The 16,345-nt window shown below is 54.3% G+C and overlaps 3 protein-coding genes across 3 annotated transcripts; 1 reads left to right on the forward strand and 2 right to left on the reverse strand.

Moving 5' to 3' along the window:
• Positions 1-3,868: 3,868 nt before the first annotated feature.
• BDP55DRAFT_562917 (Alpha/Beta hydrolase protein) lies at positions 3,869-4,811 on the forward strand (the record flags this gene model as incomplete). The annotated part of the gene is made up of 2 exons (XM_060570192.1): positions 3,869-3,984; positions 4,061-4,811. The coding sequence occupies 2 exons, from the start codon at positions 3,869-3,871 to the stop codon at positions 4,809-4,811; spliced, it is 867 nt and encodes a 288-aa protein (XP_060424191.1).
• A 177-nt stretch (positions 4,812-4,988) lies between these two features.
• Positions 4,989-6,408, reverse strand: BDP55DRAFT_636903 (major facilitator superfamily transporter; the record flags this gene model as incomplete). The annotated part of the gene is made up of 2 exons (XM_060572940.1): positions 4,989-5,501; positions 5,560-6,408. 2 exons carry the CDS (start codon positions 6,406-6,408, stop codon positions 4,989-4,991), a joined length of 1,362 nt encoding a protein of 453 aa, XP_060424192.1.
• Positions 6,409-10,907: 4,499 nt separating this feature from the next.
• BDP55DRAFT_562842 (uncharacterized protein) lies at positions 10,908-12,965 on the reverse strand (the record flags this gene model as incomplete). The annotated part of the gene is made up of 2 exons (XM_060570187.1): positions 10,908-12,098; positions 12,192-12,965. 2 exons carry the CDS (start codon positions 12,963-12,965, stop codon positions 10,908-10,910), a joined length of 1,965 nt encoding a protein of 654 aa, XP_060424193.1.
• Between the last annotated feature and the right edge of the window lie 3,380 nt (positions 12,966-16,345).

Below are 16,345 nucleotides of genomic sequence, written 5' to 3' on the forward strand. Positions count from 1 at the left end.
ACTGGCAAGTTGATTGTGTGTAATGTGAAGCGTCGGACATGACAAGCCGAGCTATGCGACCAGCGGAAGTACACTAGGAGGCGGCGAAGCGGCGGCCCCTGGTTGGGCTGCATGTCGTTCTCGGATGCAACATGGGTGGTGTTGGAGAATATTGGAGAGCAGAGAGAAGACGAACGGGAAAAGCAACGACGGATACAACCCAACTTGGCTGACAGGGCGCACTGGCAATGGGAACCCGGCGGGAGAGCTGCAAGAAGACCGAGGACCAGACCGCAGAGGGCACAAAAGACGAACAGGCCCCAAGAATGGCATATTCAGGCACTGTTCCCATCTCATTGCTCGCCCAATCGTGTTCGTCATACAATCGTCCTCCGACCATGAGTGACGACAGCCATATGATCCTGGACTTTCAGTCTTCAGCGGTGCGGGGCAGGGAGGGTACCGGATTGTCAGAAAGCAGCAACAACAAGATGAACATCTGTCCGTGTGTCAAAACACACGGGACAAAGTTTTGAGTTGGCCAGACCAGACCAGATGGAATGATTATAGTGTCGGCCGACGGCGGCAGGCGAAGAAGCACAACTTGTTTGGGCGCGGGCAATATGCCCAAGACGAGAGAACGGGGCTGCAACGGGGTCACTGGGGGTCAACTCCGAACCTTCTGCAGTCTAAAGTGAAGCTGTGGCCCTGGATATGCTCGATCTCCTAGGATTGTGTTGGAGACAGCAAGTTTTACCAAGAGGGACTTCCCAGGTCTGCCGGGTCATGACAAAACAGCGGCGTTCAGCCCTCGGCCAATAGCGCACAAGGTTCATATGTTGTATAGATGAAAATAGGGTCGCGTGGGTTTGACGTCGGGCAGTCCCCAGGTCTGGAGATTGCCCAAAGTGCCAAAGTGAAAAAAGCTTGCCGTCGGTGACAGGTGGAGGACCCGGCTCGGGAGCAGAACAGGGTGCCACGGTGCCTGCTAGTTTATTAGGCTCTTTGCACTTTTGAAGTTTGATGGCCGGGCCGCGAGAGAAAGGTGGGCATTTTGTGTGTACTCCGTAGATTGTATACCTTAGTTTATTCATGGAGTGGTTGAGTGGATTGCGAGGGGCTCCTGAGTGGAGTGTCAGAAGATGGCGTTCCTCGGCATCGACGATGAAATGTGACTAGAAAAAGGCGCTTGTTCTTGGCACATGTTATTCGGGACTGGCACAAACCAACCGTTTGCTGGCGTGTCTGGCTATGCACGTTGAAGTTGGATAAAAAAGTAATCAGGAACGGATACACTACTGTGTAGAGTGTAGATTTGTGAAGGAGGCGTCGCCAGTCAGGCACAGACATTGCTTTAGAAGCAGAGCCAGAAGGAGAAGGAGGAGGAGGAGGAGGAGGAGGAGGAGAAGAGGCAATAACGGCACCGGTCTTTCTCCATTCCCCTTCTCTTGGGTTCTTCTTTCCTCCTGTCTGTGCCCTCGGCCCCCGTGGCTTGCAGACTGTCTTTCTGTTCCTGCTCCCATCCTTCTCCTTCTTCTCCCTCTCTGCCGCTCTTCCCCGTCCCGCGCATTCGCACCTGCTTGCTGCACCCTCGGCCGAAATGAGGTGGTGGCCGTCGGCGTACCTTGCATGAGGTGCCTAGGTACCTTGATCCCAAAGAACTGTGAAAGTATAGTGTACTTGCTTTAACGGCGCCTGTTCCCTTGCTATCTCAGTACCTGGATACGGAAACCTCGGTTAAAATGTCTAGACCAAAGTGGATGTCGAAACCCCCTGCAATCCTGCCACCAACATCAAGAGGGAAGGAGCGAATGCGCTCAAAAGCACAAGAGCCAACGCCATCCTAAACCCGGCTTACGAATGTGCAGAAAGGAACGAAGGATTAGACAGCGCTTGTGTAGACAACTTGAGTAATTAGCACATTGGTTCTCTTAGTCACAAGAAGCTATGCAAGTATCGGCAAGAATACCATGACCAAATCGGGTCGGCTGGCCCTCTTCGTCTTAATGAACCTAACATCGGCGACAATAGGCGGGTGGGAAGAAGCAGTACGCGCACGTCTACACGTAGACAGTAACAACGGGAAACACCAAAGACCTTTTCTCGCTTTCTCCCCGATACCCTATCATGGCATCAATCACCTATTCTGGCTGCGTGAGAGTGGGTTTACGGCTGTAGATACGGGACTTTTTCCACATTCGAAAGGGGCGTTTCAGTAGCTCTGCTTCTGCATGGCTCGCTACTGATGCTGGAGGGATTGCATTCCCAGTTGGAGATGCCGCATAGCCAAATCTACATAGCCCACAAAAATGCACCTGGGGCTGAATGGTCAATCAGGATTCGGTGGTCTGATAGTCTTCGCTCCTCTGCTTATTCGTAGGTTCAGACAACATTAGTGTGTGCTTACAGCCAGTCGCGCAATATCACTTTGTCGACCAACTTCATCATCAAATTCAGACTTTTCTTTGGGGTAGTCGGGGCGACAAGCCGGGTCAGAGCAGCCTGAAATCGATCCCAGACGTTATGGCTTCAGAGCGTCTCTCATATATGGCCAAACACTGGTTGCCAATGCTTCAATGCAACGTTGTTCCAACCAACACGTCCCGCTTCCCCCGGCTCGCCCTACGAGTGTAGGATCAACATCCCTGCTGCCATTCCTCGGCTTCATGTCCAGTTCAGGCCGCTCTGGCTTCACCCAGGAGAGTATTTGACACTCTGATAAGGACGACAATGCCTTTCTCTAACAATTTTACTCCGAAACGGCACCTCGCTCTCGTCATTAGGACGGCACAGCGGATCGGATCAGGCGATTTCGCGGCGTCATGGAGTTGCCATCGGCATAATCCTCCGCTCACGTAGGCGGGGCTTTCATGCTCATTTCCAGTGACATACTCGTATTGATCAATGACCTCCGGTAAGTCTTCAGAGACTGGCAGAACCAACACTGCGGCCTGAGTATTGGCCTGTCGACACCACCAGGCTATATCTACTTTCGTGATCGACATATCGTCTGTGTGTGGAAGAGCATAGACTGTCGGTAACCGGCGGCTAGTTCGGTAAGAGGATTCCAGATCGCAACCCACCGTTACATCGTCTACCGATCAATTTCCCCTCAGCTTCAGCATGCCAAGGTTGCACCCAGAGAGCCCAGGTCACGATAAACGTCCATGATCAATTCGAAAAATCAACCCGTAACTTTACAGAGGCTGTGATGTGCATAACTTCAATGAGGAACTAGTCACGGGTGTTTCTCGGCTGGCAAAGCGATGGGAAGAGCTCCAATGACGATGAGTTGACGGACTTGCAATTGACGCAGAAGCAACAGCGCTGAAGGGCGAATCATTTCGCGAGTTGCGCTGTTCTCCGATGTCAGAGGTCAATCAGAGCGGTATGATAGTTAGAATCATACTGTCGAATTGACACGGCCTCAAGCGCTCGGGGTCGGGCCAAGCAGAAGAGAAGAGAGGCCACAAAAGTCGGCCGCTCTCGGACGCGGATGTAGGGACGGGAGCCCGGAAGACGGAAGGCCCCACTCACCCCTCTCCACCCAACGGGTGTCAGCAGCTCCGAACCCTGGGCCGTCGGAGCGACAAACACATCTCGTTATCCACGAAAGCCTCGCACTGACACAAACATTTCCCTTGCACAAACTTCCTCAGCAGTTGCCCCCGCCGGACTAGACGCTCGCGTCTTATCATCCTGATACCCCTCATTCTGCGAGTTACGCCAGCTCCCAAGATAAGGTACTGTTGCTTTGTCCTCCATCACATTGTGCCTCGGCCTGCTGTTTTGCTTTGTCTGGCTTCCACCCGCCACTCTCTGAACAATCTCCCAACCGTATTGCAACATTCTGTTAACGTCTGAGCCAGGCCAGACACCCACCGCCGTCATGCCAATCTCTCTGAAGTTCACTGAGCATCGTTATGCTGCCGATAACGAGCTTCAGAAGCTAGGTGTATGGGAATTCCCCTCAAACACCGATAATGCCTCTGGATACTGGGTGATGTGAGTTGTTCATTCCTCCTGAGATGCTCTCATTCATCTCGCAGCTTAATATGAGTATTAACGTACATCACTTTAGCTACCTCCACGGCGGAGCCTGGCGTGATCCTCGGAAGACTTATCAGGACTTCAGCGCATCTATTCAGGAAATCCTCAAGTCCAGCTCCATCCCCAGGTCCGAAGTCCGCGGCTTTATCAGCATTGACTACCGTCTCTCCCCGCACCCTCTCTACCCGCAGGACCCCGATGTTACTGCGCCCACAGAGCTTCGTTGCGCTCAGCATCCTGATCACCTCCGCGACACCTGGTCAGCCCTCGCATTCCTACAGCGTGAATATCAAATCGGGGACCGTTACATCCTCATCGGGCACTCTGCCGGCGCTACCTTGGCCCTCCAGCTACCTATGGGATCTGTTGCTCTCGGAGCTGCCCCGCCGCCGGAGGTCAAGATGCCGACTGCGTTCATTGGCGTCTCCGGCATTTACGAACTTTACGACCTCAACGCCCGCCATGAACAGACTTACACTCAATTCATTGCAGGTGCCTTTGGAGACGACCAAAAGTCTTGGAACAAGGTCGTGCCGGCTCCCTTTTCCGAGAGCTTCAAGGATGCTTTGCCTACTCAGCCGCTTATCCTGTTGGCCTGGTCTCCGGAAGACTCACTGGTTGATGAGCCCGAGATCGATACCATGGCGGCGAAGCTGAAGAAGGACGGAGTGGAGTGCACAGTCGTCAAGGACCTGACACACGATCATGACTTTGTCTGGGAGGATGGCAAGCAGATTGCCCGCCTGCTGTCGGAAGCCCTCGCCTTGTTGAGGAAGAACTAGATTCGAGGGCCAGGCGAAAATTTGTTCGCTGTTTACGACCACGCTTAACGCAACATATGTATGGTGGATCATCGGGTTGGTCTATAATCCTCAAATATACCATTTCTTCATTACTAGCCACATAACATTCTAATCTCATCGTTTCGAAGCGTGACACCTTGTCATCCGCCGTACCGACTACAACTTCGCCCCCCAAGCCTTGCCCGCCTTGGCCGTCCTCGCCGCTCCCACCGTTAACGCACCCGCAATCATCATTACGCCGCCCCAGACCTGGGCCCCGAGATACGAGCCCCCCGACCTGTCAATAATGGCGCCCGCGATCGGCGGCCCAGCCAGTGTCGCGAAGCCTGAGATGGTGGCGACCATGCCGAATCGTGTGCCCATCTTCTGCGGGTCAGTCGTCAGACTGGCGGTCGAGCCGACGAAGACGCCCTGCGTCGCGCCGTTGGACAAGCCGTAGAAGACACTGAAGATGTACATGCCCGTTCTCGACTCCACGCCGATCCAGGCGAATTCCATGCAGCCCAGGAGGAACATGGTCATGACGAACATGTTGATCGGACCGACGTGACGGTCGGCTAGCCAGCCGACGATGGGCCGGATCGGGATGCCCATTCCGTTGGTGATGAGGAGCAGTGTTACTGACTCTGTTGTAGAGAATCCTATGACCTTGCGGGCGTAGGTGTTTATCTGTTTCCCAATATCAGCACACGAGAGGCATCACAAACACGACTCCCTGTCAACTTACATAAAAGAACCCAAAGTACAGCGCCATGAAGTAGAAGAAGACACCTAGGGTGTACAAGATATACGGCAGCTCCCGGAAAGCCGACCACTCCAACAACGGCCCAGCCTTCCTCGGCGGAAGTCTAGGTCTCAGCAGAGCGATAGCAATCGTCGCCACACCAAGAGCGACGAACGCCGAACACCGCACAGCCCAGGGGAAACCGACCTGCGGAATGAGATACTGCAGCGTCGAGGGGAAAATAAGACTTCCCACACCCGTACCCGTCGCCGAAACAGCGAGCGCCAGCGACCTTTTCCGTTTAAAGTACGACCCGATGATGGCAACACCCGGCATGAACAGCACCCCGAGCCCGAGACCAGTACAGATCCCTTGCGCCAGCATAATCTGCCAATACGTCGTACACAGACTCGTCATAAACGACCCAAACACCACAAAAGCGCAACCCACGGAGACGGCGTGCCGCGCGTACCCCGCGTCCGTCAAGCGGCCCGAGACGGTGCAGACGGCAAACGTCAAAAAGATTTGCACGGAGCCGATCCACGAGACCTGCGAGGCGGGCAGGTGCAGCGTCTCGGTGTAGTAGAGCTGGTAGACACCAAAGGTGGCCGGATAGCCCCAGGCGAGGGCGTTGAGCATGTTGCCGGCCAGGACCTGGGACCAGGCCGTCCATCCGCCTTCTGGGTAGACGAGGTCGTGCTCGGCGGACCACGCGCGGGTTTGTGGTTCATCTTCTTCGTCGGTTGCGGTGGCTGTGCCGGTGGTTGTTTGGATCTCCTTTTCCTTGTCTGTGGTGATGGGGAGTTCGGCGCTGGGGCCGCGGCTTCTTGTTGTATCTGATGTGTCGGACATGGTGATGACGCCCTTATCTTGCGAACGAATGTGTGATGTCAGAAAGATGTGGCCCTGGAAACATGGCCCTGGAGACATGGGATTCACAGGACGACTATGGGATTAGATATAGTGAGTCAGATCCCACCGATCCAAGGGACATGAAAGAATATTTCGTTCCGTCCTTTTTTTCAGCTGGTATATTAGATATTAGGGATGTAAAGCGAGGGAGGTCCCAAAAAGAAACGTCGTTCGTTCGTCGAGAGTGTCATAGCCCAAGTGGACGCTACTTGTAATAAGGAAAAAGAATAATGATAAAAAATTGCAACCCAACCTATCGTGCCGAAACCGCCCTATCTCCCACCCCGACTGCCGAAATTGAAGAACCTCTACTGAAGCAGTGCAATATTGCAACCAACGGGAATCGGTAGCAAACAATGTAGCAAACACGGCCGGGATCTTATTCCCGGCTGCGGTGTGACCGCCGGGAGCGGGGACGTCCCTTCTTTGCATTTGCATATGAGCGGGCGCGCCCAACATGGCGTATGCCTTTCACGCCCTATCCTACGGTTTGTGTTAAGCCGCCGCTGCGGAGTGTTAGGAGTCCTCGGAGAGCAGAAATTCGGCGAGACGGAGTGTTCGCCGAAGGGCGATGGTCTCCGACCGGATGGATCTTTCGAATGAGACTTCTCACTTTCAGTGCGGGTATATTTTCGGTAGTATGAGTCCCCGGGGAAGGCCTTCCGAAGCGGAGACCCCACCCGTCTGGGTAAGTTGGAACTTGAAGAACAAAAGTTTGCTCCAGTTCATGTTGCGGTTTGCTTGCTTTACAGGGCTGCAGGGTAGTACCGGAGCATGTATTTTCAGGTGACACTCGTGTGCGCGGACCAATACTTTCTTCTTTCTCCCTCACTCAACTCTCTCAACTCCCAACTATCAGGTAAGTAAGTATTCGTACCCGCTATTCTGACCTGGACCTGTCTAGAGAGGTCCTCGGAATTTCGAGAGTTGCGTGACTCGATCATTCAATGTCATTGGACGTAGCTACTTAGGTGGTGCCGGCGGGATCGTGACCTACACTTGACGAAAGGCGGAAGTTGCATCGTCGACGTTTTAGGACCGCAGTCGACCTGGCTCGCCCATGGTTATCTACAGTAGCGTGCTTCGCGGATAGCTCTGCGGGCCACCCGTAGAAACAAGTGCGGAAAAGCATGAACGCAGGAAGAACGAATGAGGCCGAAAGCGCAGCACGGATTTTGGAGTTTAAGATATGATCCATCATTGGGGCATATCGCGACTCATAGTTGCCCTGGAAAACCATGCGCTTGTTTGGTACAAGGTATCAGTGCGAATAAGAGCGTCTACAGCAAAGTAGGAGCCGAGTCTGTACCTTGCAGAGACTTTTGGCTCCTCAAGTGTTGGATTCGGCTGATAACATATTACTACCTCATCTGATTCCCAAATACCCAAACCAACCATCGAGAACTTGGTTGCGACAAAAAAGCAGCGACAGCGGAGGATACAATGCACGGGCCGCCTTCGGCTCCAACTTCCCAGGTCTGCCCCCGCTTCAAGAAAACCCGAACGCCAACAAAAAAAAAGTTGACCCCCACCGGTGCGCCGAGTCGCGGATGCGGGGCGCAAACTCCCGTTCCGTTTACCTTAAACGTGCGCCCACCGTCTTCAGTCCACCCAGTCGCATCGCATCGCATCGCATCGTCACTAACAATTTGTGGCCTACCTATGTACCTACTCTCCATGTCAAGATGCGATTTGCAAAGAGGGCCCCGATGGAAGAAGCAATGATGGCTGCAGCTAAAGGGTTTCTTCGTCTCTCCCTGTTCTCTTTCTTTTCTTTCGCCTTGCCTTACATTCAGGCCGCTGTAAAAAATAAAAATAAAAATCCGCGATCCGCACCGTCGGGCGCTGATTGATTGCGCATCACTTGATCACTCAGTCTGTCATTCAGTCACTCACTCCATCCCAAGCGCAACCCCGAATGGGTAAAACCCGCCCAGTGCCGTCCAATCCGAAATCCGAGAAATAACGTGTGAAAAAGTGTCGTCACCAATCAGTCTCAAACACAACAACCCGCCGCAAATCATGACCTGATGACACCCAACCTTTCTATCCCTGCGTCTTGCTCTTCTTCCCTACCTTGCGTGCTTGCCATGCCGTGTCTTTGGTTCCAAGGGGAAAAGAAGGGGACAGCAAGCAAGCCCCATTTGTGCTTTTCTCTATCTTAGCCATTCACCAACTTGCCTTTACCGCGTCTTTTGCCACCTGCTCTATTCGCACCGAATTGCAGCAAGATTCGCGACCGCAGGACCACCACTCCTCGTGGAGTCGTGCCCCCCCCGTCTTCCCTGAATAGCACCGCCACCAGTGAAACACCCAAACACCCCAAAATCCCTCCAATCCAAAAGCTCGCACCTCCATGCTGCGCCTGCGCCCAACAACTCCAAAACGTCCAAAAAACGGTAAAAAGCAGGATTGAACATCAGACGCATAAAAGTAAACAAACAAACAAAACAACAACAAATAACAAGAAGACGCGCTGCATAACGATCCAATTCGCTACTTTTTGCGCAACGCTGCAACGCCGCAACGCATGCACACACTCTAATTCGCCTGCTAATCCGCAAACCACCAACAACGCGCGCTCACCGCCTCTCCTAATTTCAAGTCCCTTAACCTTTTCAATGCAAAAAAAACCCAATCCGCAACTCGCCATTTAGCGCAGTCGTCGGCAAAAAGAGATACCGCTCGACAGTGACACGATCGCAAGTGCGCGCGCGCTGACTCGAACGCGCCGCCATGCACGCACTCAAACCCTGCATCGCTTGCATCAGCATCATCCCGCGACTTTCAAAAACAATCCCTTAAAGGGAATGATCCCCTGATTGTATTATCAAAATGAAAACTCCGTACACTAACGAGATTCTTCAAACCTGACCGCAACATCGTTAAGAACAAAAGTGCGGGGAGCTCTCGACAGGTGCGGGGTAAAAACGCACAAAATGACGTAAACAGCGAGGTACCTCGCGCCTAACCCTCTCCCTCTTGCGCTCTGCTGGACGATACCTCTGCCAAGTGGGTCACTGAGCTTTCGCGCCTCGAGCTCATGTAGCTCCTTAGCGCGCGAGGGCGCAAAAGCCACCTCCTAACGAGAAGCCCGAGCTTCTCGTCCATCGCGCGCACGGCGCACGGCTCACGGCTGCCGCTGCACACTGTGCGACTGTGCGCCTGTGCTTCCCCCCCCCAAAGGACTCTGGCAGGGCGGCTAAGGCACCTTAGCGACCTGACCAAAAGGATCCCAGAGCCTGGCACCCGACGTCAGCCACACCATCCAATTCACACGCCCCCCCTCCCCGCCCGAGCCGGAACGGGATGCAACGGCGAGAACCGCACGCTAGTGCCGAAAATAGACTAGCCGCGCATCCATCTTTCAACGACTTCCGTCCAATTCTATCCCCGCTCCGCACCGGAAGATGCAATGTCATCGCACCCGCATATTCACCTTCCACCGTTGTCGCATCCCATCAATCATGTTGCGCCGCATCGTGGAAGACACCATTGTACATGATCAATATGTTTTTTTTTTCGCTTTGGCTTTCACTACAGAACCGTTGCCACTAACAAAAACAGTCGTATCGTAGCTGCATCTTCTCCTGTTGCCCGCCACTAAATAGCATCCAGAGAGGAACTAAAGAAACAGAAGCAAGCTCGCTCGCGCATAGAAGCTGCTTGTCCCTCGCGCAAATATAGGAAACACAAACCTCCAAGGCATGCGATCAACCTTCCGCCCGGACAATTTGACCATTGCGTGAGCCTCGGAACCGTCTCGCCCGCCCTTGTAACCGTCCTTGCCTTTTGTTCTCCTCCACACCTGTAGCCTTCCAATCCCATCCTCCCTTTGCGGTGACAACCTAGTCTTCCACAGCCTCACGCTGATTCGTTTGCGCTGTTCGCTGCGCACGCGCATACAAGTATTCCAATATACTCGCTTACTTTTCTGGTTTCCCGCCGCTCCGCCACATCGTACAGTTGCACAACTTCGCCAAAACTGTAGCGTCCTCGCCACAAATTGAGCCTCGCCGGGAAAGACATGTAGTAGGAAATAAAAGACATCGCGCGCAAGCCAGTAAATGAAATAAAAAAACACCGCTTTCCGTTAAAAAAAGAGACCATAAACGCCAAAAGGAGTGTGCGCGACCGGCCTCGCCCGGCGATTTTCAATGGAGTTGACCACCGAACCTCTGCCGTGTTGCCAGTGCTGTTGGATGGTCATGGTGACAGACATCCGACAATTGCGACGATAGGTATGTCATGAGACGATACCGTCCGAGCGCCTCGGCCAATTTTAAACATCTTTGTCGCCAAACGCCGGTTAAGCCTTCCTCGTCGCAAGAAAAAGTGGCCCAAAACGTTGTGATGTTGAGTTATGAAACAGACTTGCAAGTCCTCTTCCGAGTGCTGCAACGCAAGGCAGCGCTCACTCCATCAAAGACCCAGTCATTCTACCGCTTGCGCTTCTTGTTCTTGTCGGCCATCGCCGCCGTCGTGGCGATCGGCGCAGCTGGCAGGAGAATGGGCTGCGTAGGGTTGACAATGTCTTCCTTCTTAATAGGAACGCCCATGTGCCGGCCATACCTGCCCTTGCGTCCATTGCCCTCGTCTTCGCTGATGCATTGATCAGCATTGAGGCCGGCGTCACGGCATCGCCCGCAAGGTCGCTGCCTGTCGCAACCCTTCTTGCTCTTGCGGCATCGCTGGCAGCGAGGCTTGGCAGAAAGATCGAGCTGGTCGTCTTCGCCAGGGGCACCTGAACCAACGGCGGCGGCAGAGGCAATGGATGGCTTGCGCGACGGAGGTAGGGAGGCCGGCGACATGGGCCCATTGCTGGCGGGAGCTGGAGCCGGAGCCGAAATGGATGACGGGGCCGAAACCTTCTTGGGCTTGGGGATTGTAGGCCGAGGAGCCTTGCTGACCTTGGTCTTCGGCTTGCAGCTAGGCAATTGAGTCTTTGGCTTAGCATCCGGAAGGTTGGTCTTGTTCTTTAGCACCTCGGGCTTGACCTCGCCATTGACGACGTGGGTGACAGGTTTCTCGACTTGGACGTCATCGACATGTGTTTCGATGCTGGGCTGGGGAATGAAGTGGCTCTCCGTGGTCTGGTAGATCTTGCGCATGACACCAGCGGCATCCAGCTTCTGGCGCCGAGCGGCCGACTCTTCGTCGCTCTCACTTTCGCCATCACTAGTGGCTCCAGTGGAAGATGCGGCGTCAGCACGGCCGCTGAAGGTGTCGTCCAGTGTGGACGCAGAGGTGCGACCATGAGAGATGTTTGACATTTCACCCAGGCGCATAAGCTGGATAGCAACATCCTTATCCTCTTCTGACATGCAGCTGCCGACGGTGGGGTCTGGGGTGGGCAGAATGCCACTCATGCCACTGTAGTTGCCGGTTTGCCCTGCGTATCCGATGCTACCGCGACCGTGGCGTTCGGACGACGGCGTCGCATAATATCCACCTTGCGCATATCCGTTATGGCTCTGCGGGGAATGCAGAGGCATCGGGTTCGTGAAGGGATTCTGTCCCGGGTGTACAAATGGCAGAGAGGCGCGCTGAGGCTCGGCGCGGCGGGCAGGAGACACGGACGGATTCGACGTAGCCGCTGGCATCTGAGGAGGCGCAAACAAGGGGAGTTCCTGGATGGAACAGGATGAGTACAGAGGCCCAGACTAACAAGAATAGACAAGAGAAGAACATTGTCCAAGACCTATGCGGTCGGGCAGACTTACCGAGCTTTCAAATTTGGCCCGCTTGCGGCGACCTCCCTCTACAATGTTCTCGAGGCTGATTTCGGTGTTGCCAATCTGCTCCTTCATTCTGCTGGAGCTGGACCCAGGAGCGCCGTCACCGCTGCTGTATCCATTAACGCTATCACTGTAGATATCGGCGTGGCCATTGGAGGTGGCGGTGTCCCGATTCTTGGAAGAGCGGGATCGACCCTTCTTGGGATTTGTATGGGCAGATCCGGAACGCCGGCCGCGTCCAGCATTAGGGGACGGGCTGCGCCTCCGAGATGTGCTCGATGAAGGCCTAGAGATTTCTTGGCCGAAGCGTGGTGGAGGCTGCAGGGGGTAGCCGTTACCCTCGAAATATTGCTGGGCGCTGGGGGGAGGGTTATGATACGTGGGCGGCACAAAGGGGCTAGAAGCAGAGGGGGACTCCTCAATGACTCTGACGTAGACAACCATGTTGTTGCGGAAGTTCTCGTATCGGGCGATGAGGGTTATGCCATTTTCGTCCTCGAAACTGACGCCCTTTGAGCCGGTCGGGCCACCGTACAGACCGTAAAAATTCTTGACGGTGGTGACAATGGAGTCGGTAGTGTCATGAGGATATATTTGGACTCGCATGGGGAGTCGCGCCCTGTATTGCGGTGACTCGGTGAAGAGAAGTTCAAATGCGACGTTCTTCGGCGACACCATCTGCCGGGGCGAGACGCTACCCTGGTTTGAGGTGGCCGCGGAACCGCCGTTGGCGACGCTTGTGGGCGACATGCTCGTCATTGTGGTTTGTGGTATTGAATCGATGGGTTTGAATGGAGGAATGTCGGGCGAGGGAAGTTTGATGGGAATGGGTTGGTGTGCGATGGGCGGGTTTCCGTAGAGCTGGCACGGAAAGGTTGGGACCCTGAGCCTGAGTCGGCAGTCGATGGGGCGGGACGGAAGGTATCAACGACGAGCAAGCCGAAACTTGAGTCGGATGAGTAACGGAATGAGGTATCAATCCACCGACTTATCAAACATGGACGTTATATCGAGCGTCCTGGGTCGTCGTGCGGTCAGCGCCAGACGGGGCGATCTGACCAAGGACGCTGCCGGAGCGAACGGTCGGAGAGGACGGTGGTTGAGGAAAGGAGGACGGGGTGGTTTAGAATCTAGGGCATGGACTGCAAAAGATTAGCCATGGGATGGAGATTGAGGACCGAATGGACGATTTTGACGGTGTGATGGAGTGTATCTGAAGAGAAGAGAAGAGGAGAAGTAGGAGTATGGTTAAGGTAGGAGGAGTAGTAGTAGGAGAGAAAGAGGAGCGGTTGAGCAAGGACTGGGTCGGGGAAGCGCACGGCAAGACGTAGCAGCGAAGAAGCACAACCAGGAAGAGAGAGCGAGCCAGACAGATCCCAGCCCAGACATCAAATCTCTCTCGACCTTGAGCCCGGCGGAAGCACAGGAGAGTCGGGTCTCGGGAATCTGGAGGATAACGGTGCAAAAGGATAGAAGACCTCGATCGCAAAGACCATAGGATCAGTTCAGACTTACCTTGGAAGATTGGCAGTGATGTTGGATGATTGTTTCTGCCGGGCAATTCGCGGGTTTGTGTGCAATGTGCATGAGAGGGAAAAAGAGGAGCCCAGTCGAGAGGTTACGATTTTGTGTCTGCGGTCCGTCAGTCAGTCCAAGTCCAGGTCCCAGGTCCAGGTCCAGTCCAGTCCAGTTTCTAGTTTCCCAATTTCAAGTCTGGCCAGGTCAGGTACCTTCCACATCACCCACCGTCAGTTCGAGTACCTGACCGTCTGGTCTGTCTCTGCTGGCGGGGGTGTGGTGGTTACTTGCCTTCCACAGGTAGGTACCTGACCTCCCCCTTGGGCCCTCCGTAAGGCAGTCTGCCTGCGCTGGCCAGCACACAGTACAGCGCATGTGCAGTGTGGGAAAGGCCCTGTTGTTGCAGGCGCAGCCCACTGTTGAGGTGACCAGGGCCCTATCAAGTGCCGATAGCGACCTGCTGGGTGACAGTGCGGAATGGACTGTGCCATCTTCGATCTCCCGTTTTTAGCGGATCATCCCCAAGTCATATGGCTTCAGGGCATTCGGTGCTGTGAGTAAGGCATATATCCCCTGAAGTAGAGGGACCTTACAATGGTCAAGTACCGCTGTGGCTCTTGGAAAGGTCCCTGAAGCACTGGGCCATTCCCCGATGCATCCCTTTCCCCCCTTTCCGGGGAATCGCCAGGTTCCTGTACCAGCAGGTCGCTAGCTCGCCCCAGCACCAGCCAGGCCTTGCCGCACCCGTGGACCTCACCGCACCTTGGACCTTGGGCAAGAGTGGGCGGCAGTGGCACCTGCCTACCGTATGGGACCCGCCCATCCCGTCTGGATATTCTCTTGGGTCACCTCACACCTCACACACTCCGAACCTGAGCGTGACGGAAGTGCAAAGGGTACCTCCACGTCGCAGGCGCATTTGCTCTGCGTCCCGACAAGACCCTTGGGCCTATCTTTTTCGAGGTCTATACGATCACTACCATGTATGCGAACATCTTGGAGTCACTCGTCCGGTTTCCAGGCGGTGCTACGCGGCCAGGGACGACGGCGATGCACCGGGGCCCAAGTCGCTCATGCTTGCGCAACTTGGGGGCCACACGCCCGCCCGCCCGCCGCCGCCGCGCGCACAACGACGATGGGAAGCGACACTGTATCCGTATGGATAGGCTTCTTCCTCACGAGCGGAAGCGGATCCGGACAAGGGCCTAGCAGGCCGTGGACTGGGGGGGGGGCTTGGTGGCATTTTTTGGCCATCTGGCTCTTCTGTCTCTTAACTTGAGCCTACCGATCTACCGATCAAGTGAGAAGGAAAGAAAACGAGAGAAAGGGTGCGTGTGACTGTGTGAGTACTCCGTAAGTGTGTATGTGTGTGTGTGTTGTAAGGCGGTCAAAGTCAAGATCTGCTGGGCTGACCGGTCTGATCCATCAAATCTCGTCAAGTGCCTATTTGCGGATATGATGGTCTTTTCGCCTAGCCGTAATTACCTGGGCCTCCCTTTCACCAGTCCCAAATCCTCTCTCTCACGCAGTCTCCGTCCCGTCGTCCTTCTAGAAGCCTCAATCTCTGGCAGGGCACACTCTTCGAATCCTGTTCCTCGGGACAGGGGGTAATGGGGTTATGGATTCAAGGGACTGACGTGCTCCATTTCGTTTTGTGCGTCTCTCCCCCGATTCATTTCGACTCACTTCAATTTACCAAATACTTTTTTATGTGAGGGAGCAAAGGCCGCAAAGGCGCAGGTTTACATAACCGGCCAGACGGTGAGATATACATGTAAATATGAACGAACAATCCTCCTCCGCCTTGTATATCTATATCCATACGGAACGGTAGACAGGGAGCATGACATACTGCTCCGTATTTCACCCTCAAAAGCCACACATAAGAACACGCACACTCACTCTCACACAATTATATGCATTCGCTCCGTACCGATGACGAGCAAGCGCTGCCTGTGCAAGGAACATACGTCGGGCATGTGTGTGTGTGCCTCGTACTGAATCTGACCTCACCTTACCACACCTCATTACATGGACATACTCTTCATCCATTCACCAATAGCAACTTGACTTTCACGCCTCGTGTCGGCTCACCCCAAGGCGACCCAAACTTGTTCAGATAATGTGTGTGTATGTACACACTCAGTACTCACTCACTCGCACACATTTCACGAGTCTCTCTCTCTCTCTCTCTCAAAATGTCAGAGAGAAACTTGACAGGCCAGTCAAACTCGCTCAAACCGGTCCGTTCTCCGCGAAGCAAACAAGACCACCAAAAAACCTTCAGGTCTTTTTTAAACGTCCAGCGTTTAATTCATACGGTGCCAATCCCACACCACAAGCAGCCTATTCCCTTTCATCCTCATCCAACTCTGTCTCTTCCAATTCGCCCAGCCATCCCTGTCCGGTCTTGGGAAGTCTGAGCCATCGAAACCTCCTCAATCCTGGCACACACACACACTCCTTCACTCATACACACACACACACACACACACACACACCTCGCGGACCTTGAAGGCCCCATCCTTTCTCATATGCGACTTTGCGCTCCCGTCGAGTGCTGTCCTTGTTTGCGCAAATCTGTAATATATACACCCTTCGGACCCTCGGGTTTGTGCGCA

This window comes from Colletotrichum godetiae, assembly GCF_030913485.1.
Source record: "Colletotrichum godetiae strain CBS 193.32 chromosome Unknown BDP55scaffold_60, whole genome shotgun sequence".
In the NCBI taxonomy this organism is placed as follows: Eukaryota; Fungi; Ascomycota; class Sordariomycetes; order Glomerellales; family Glomerellaceae; genus Colletotrichum; species Colletotrichum godetiae.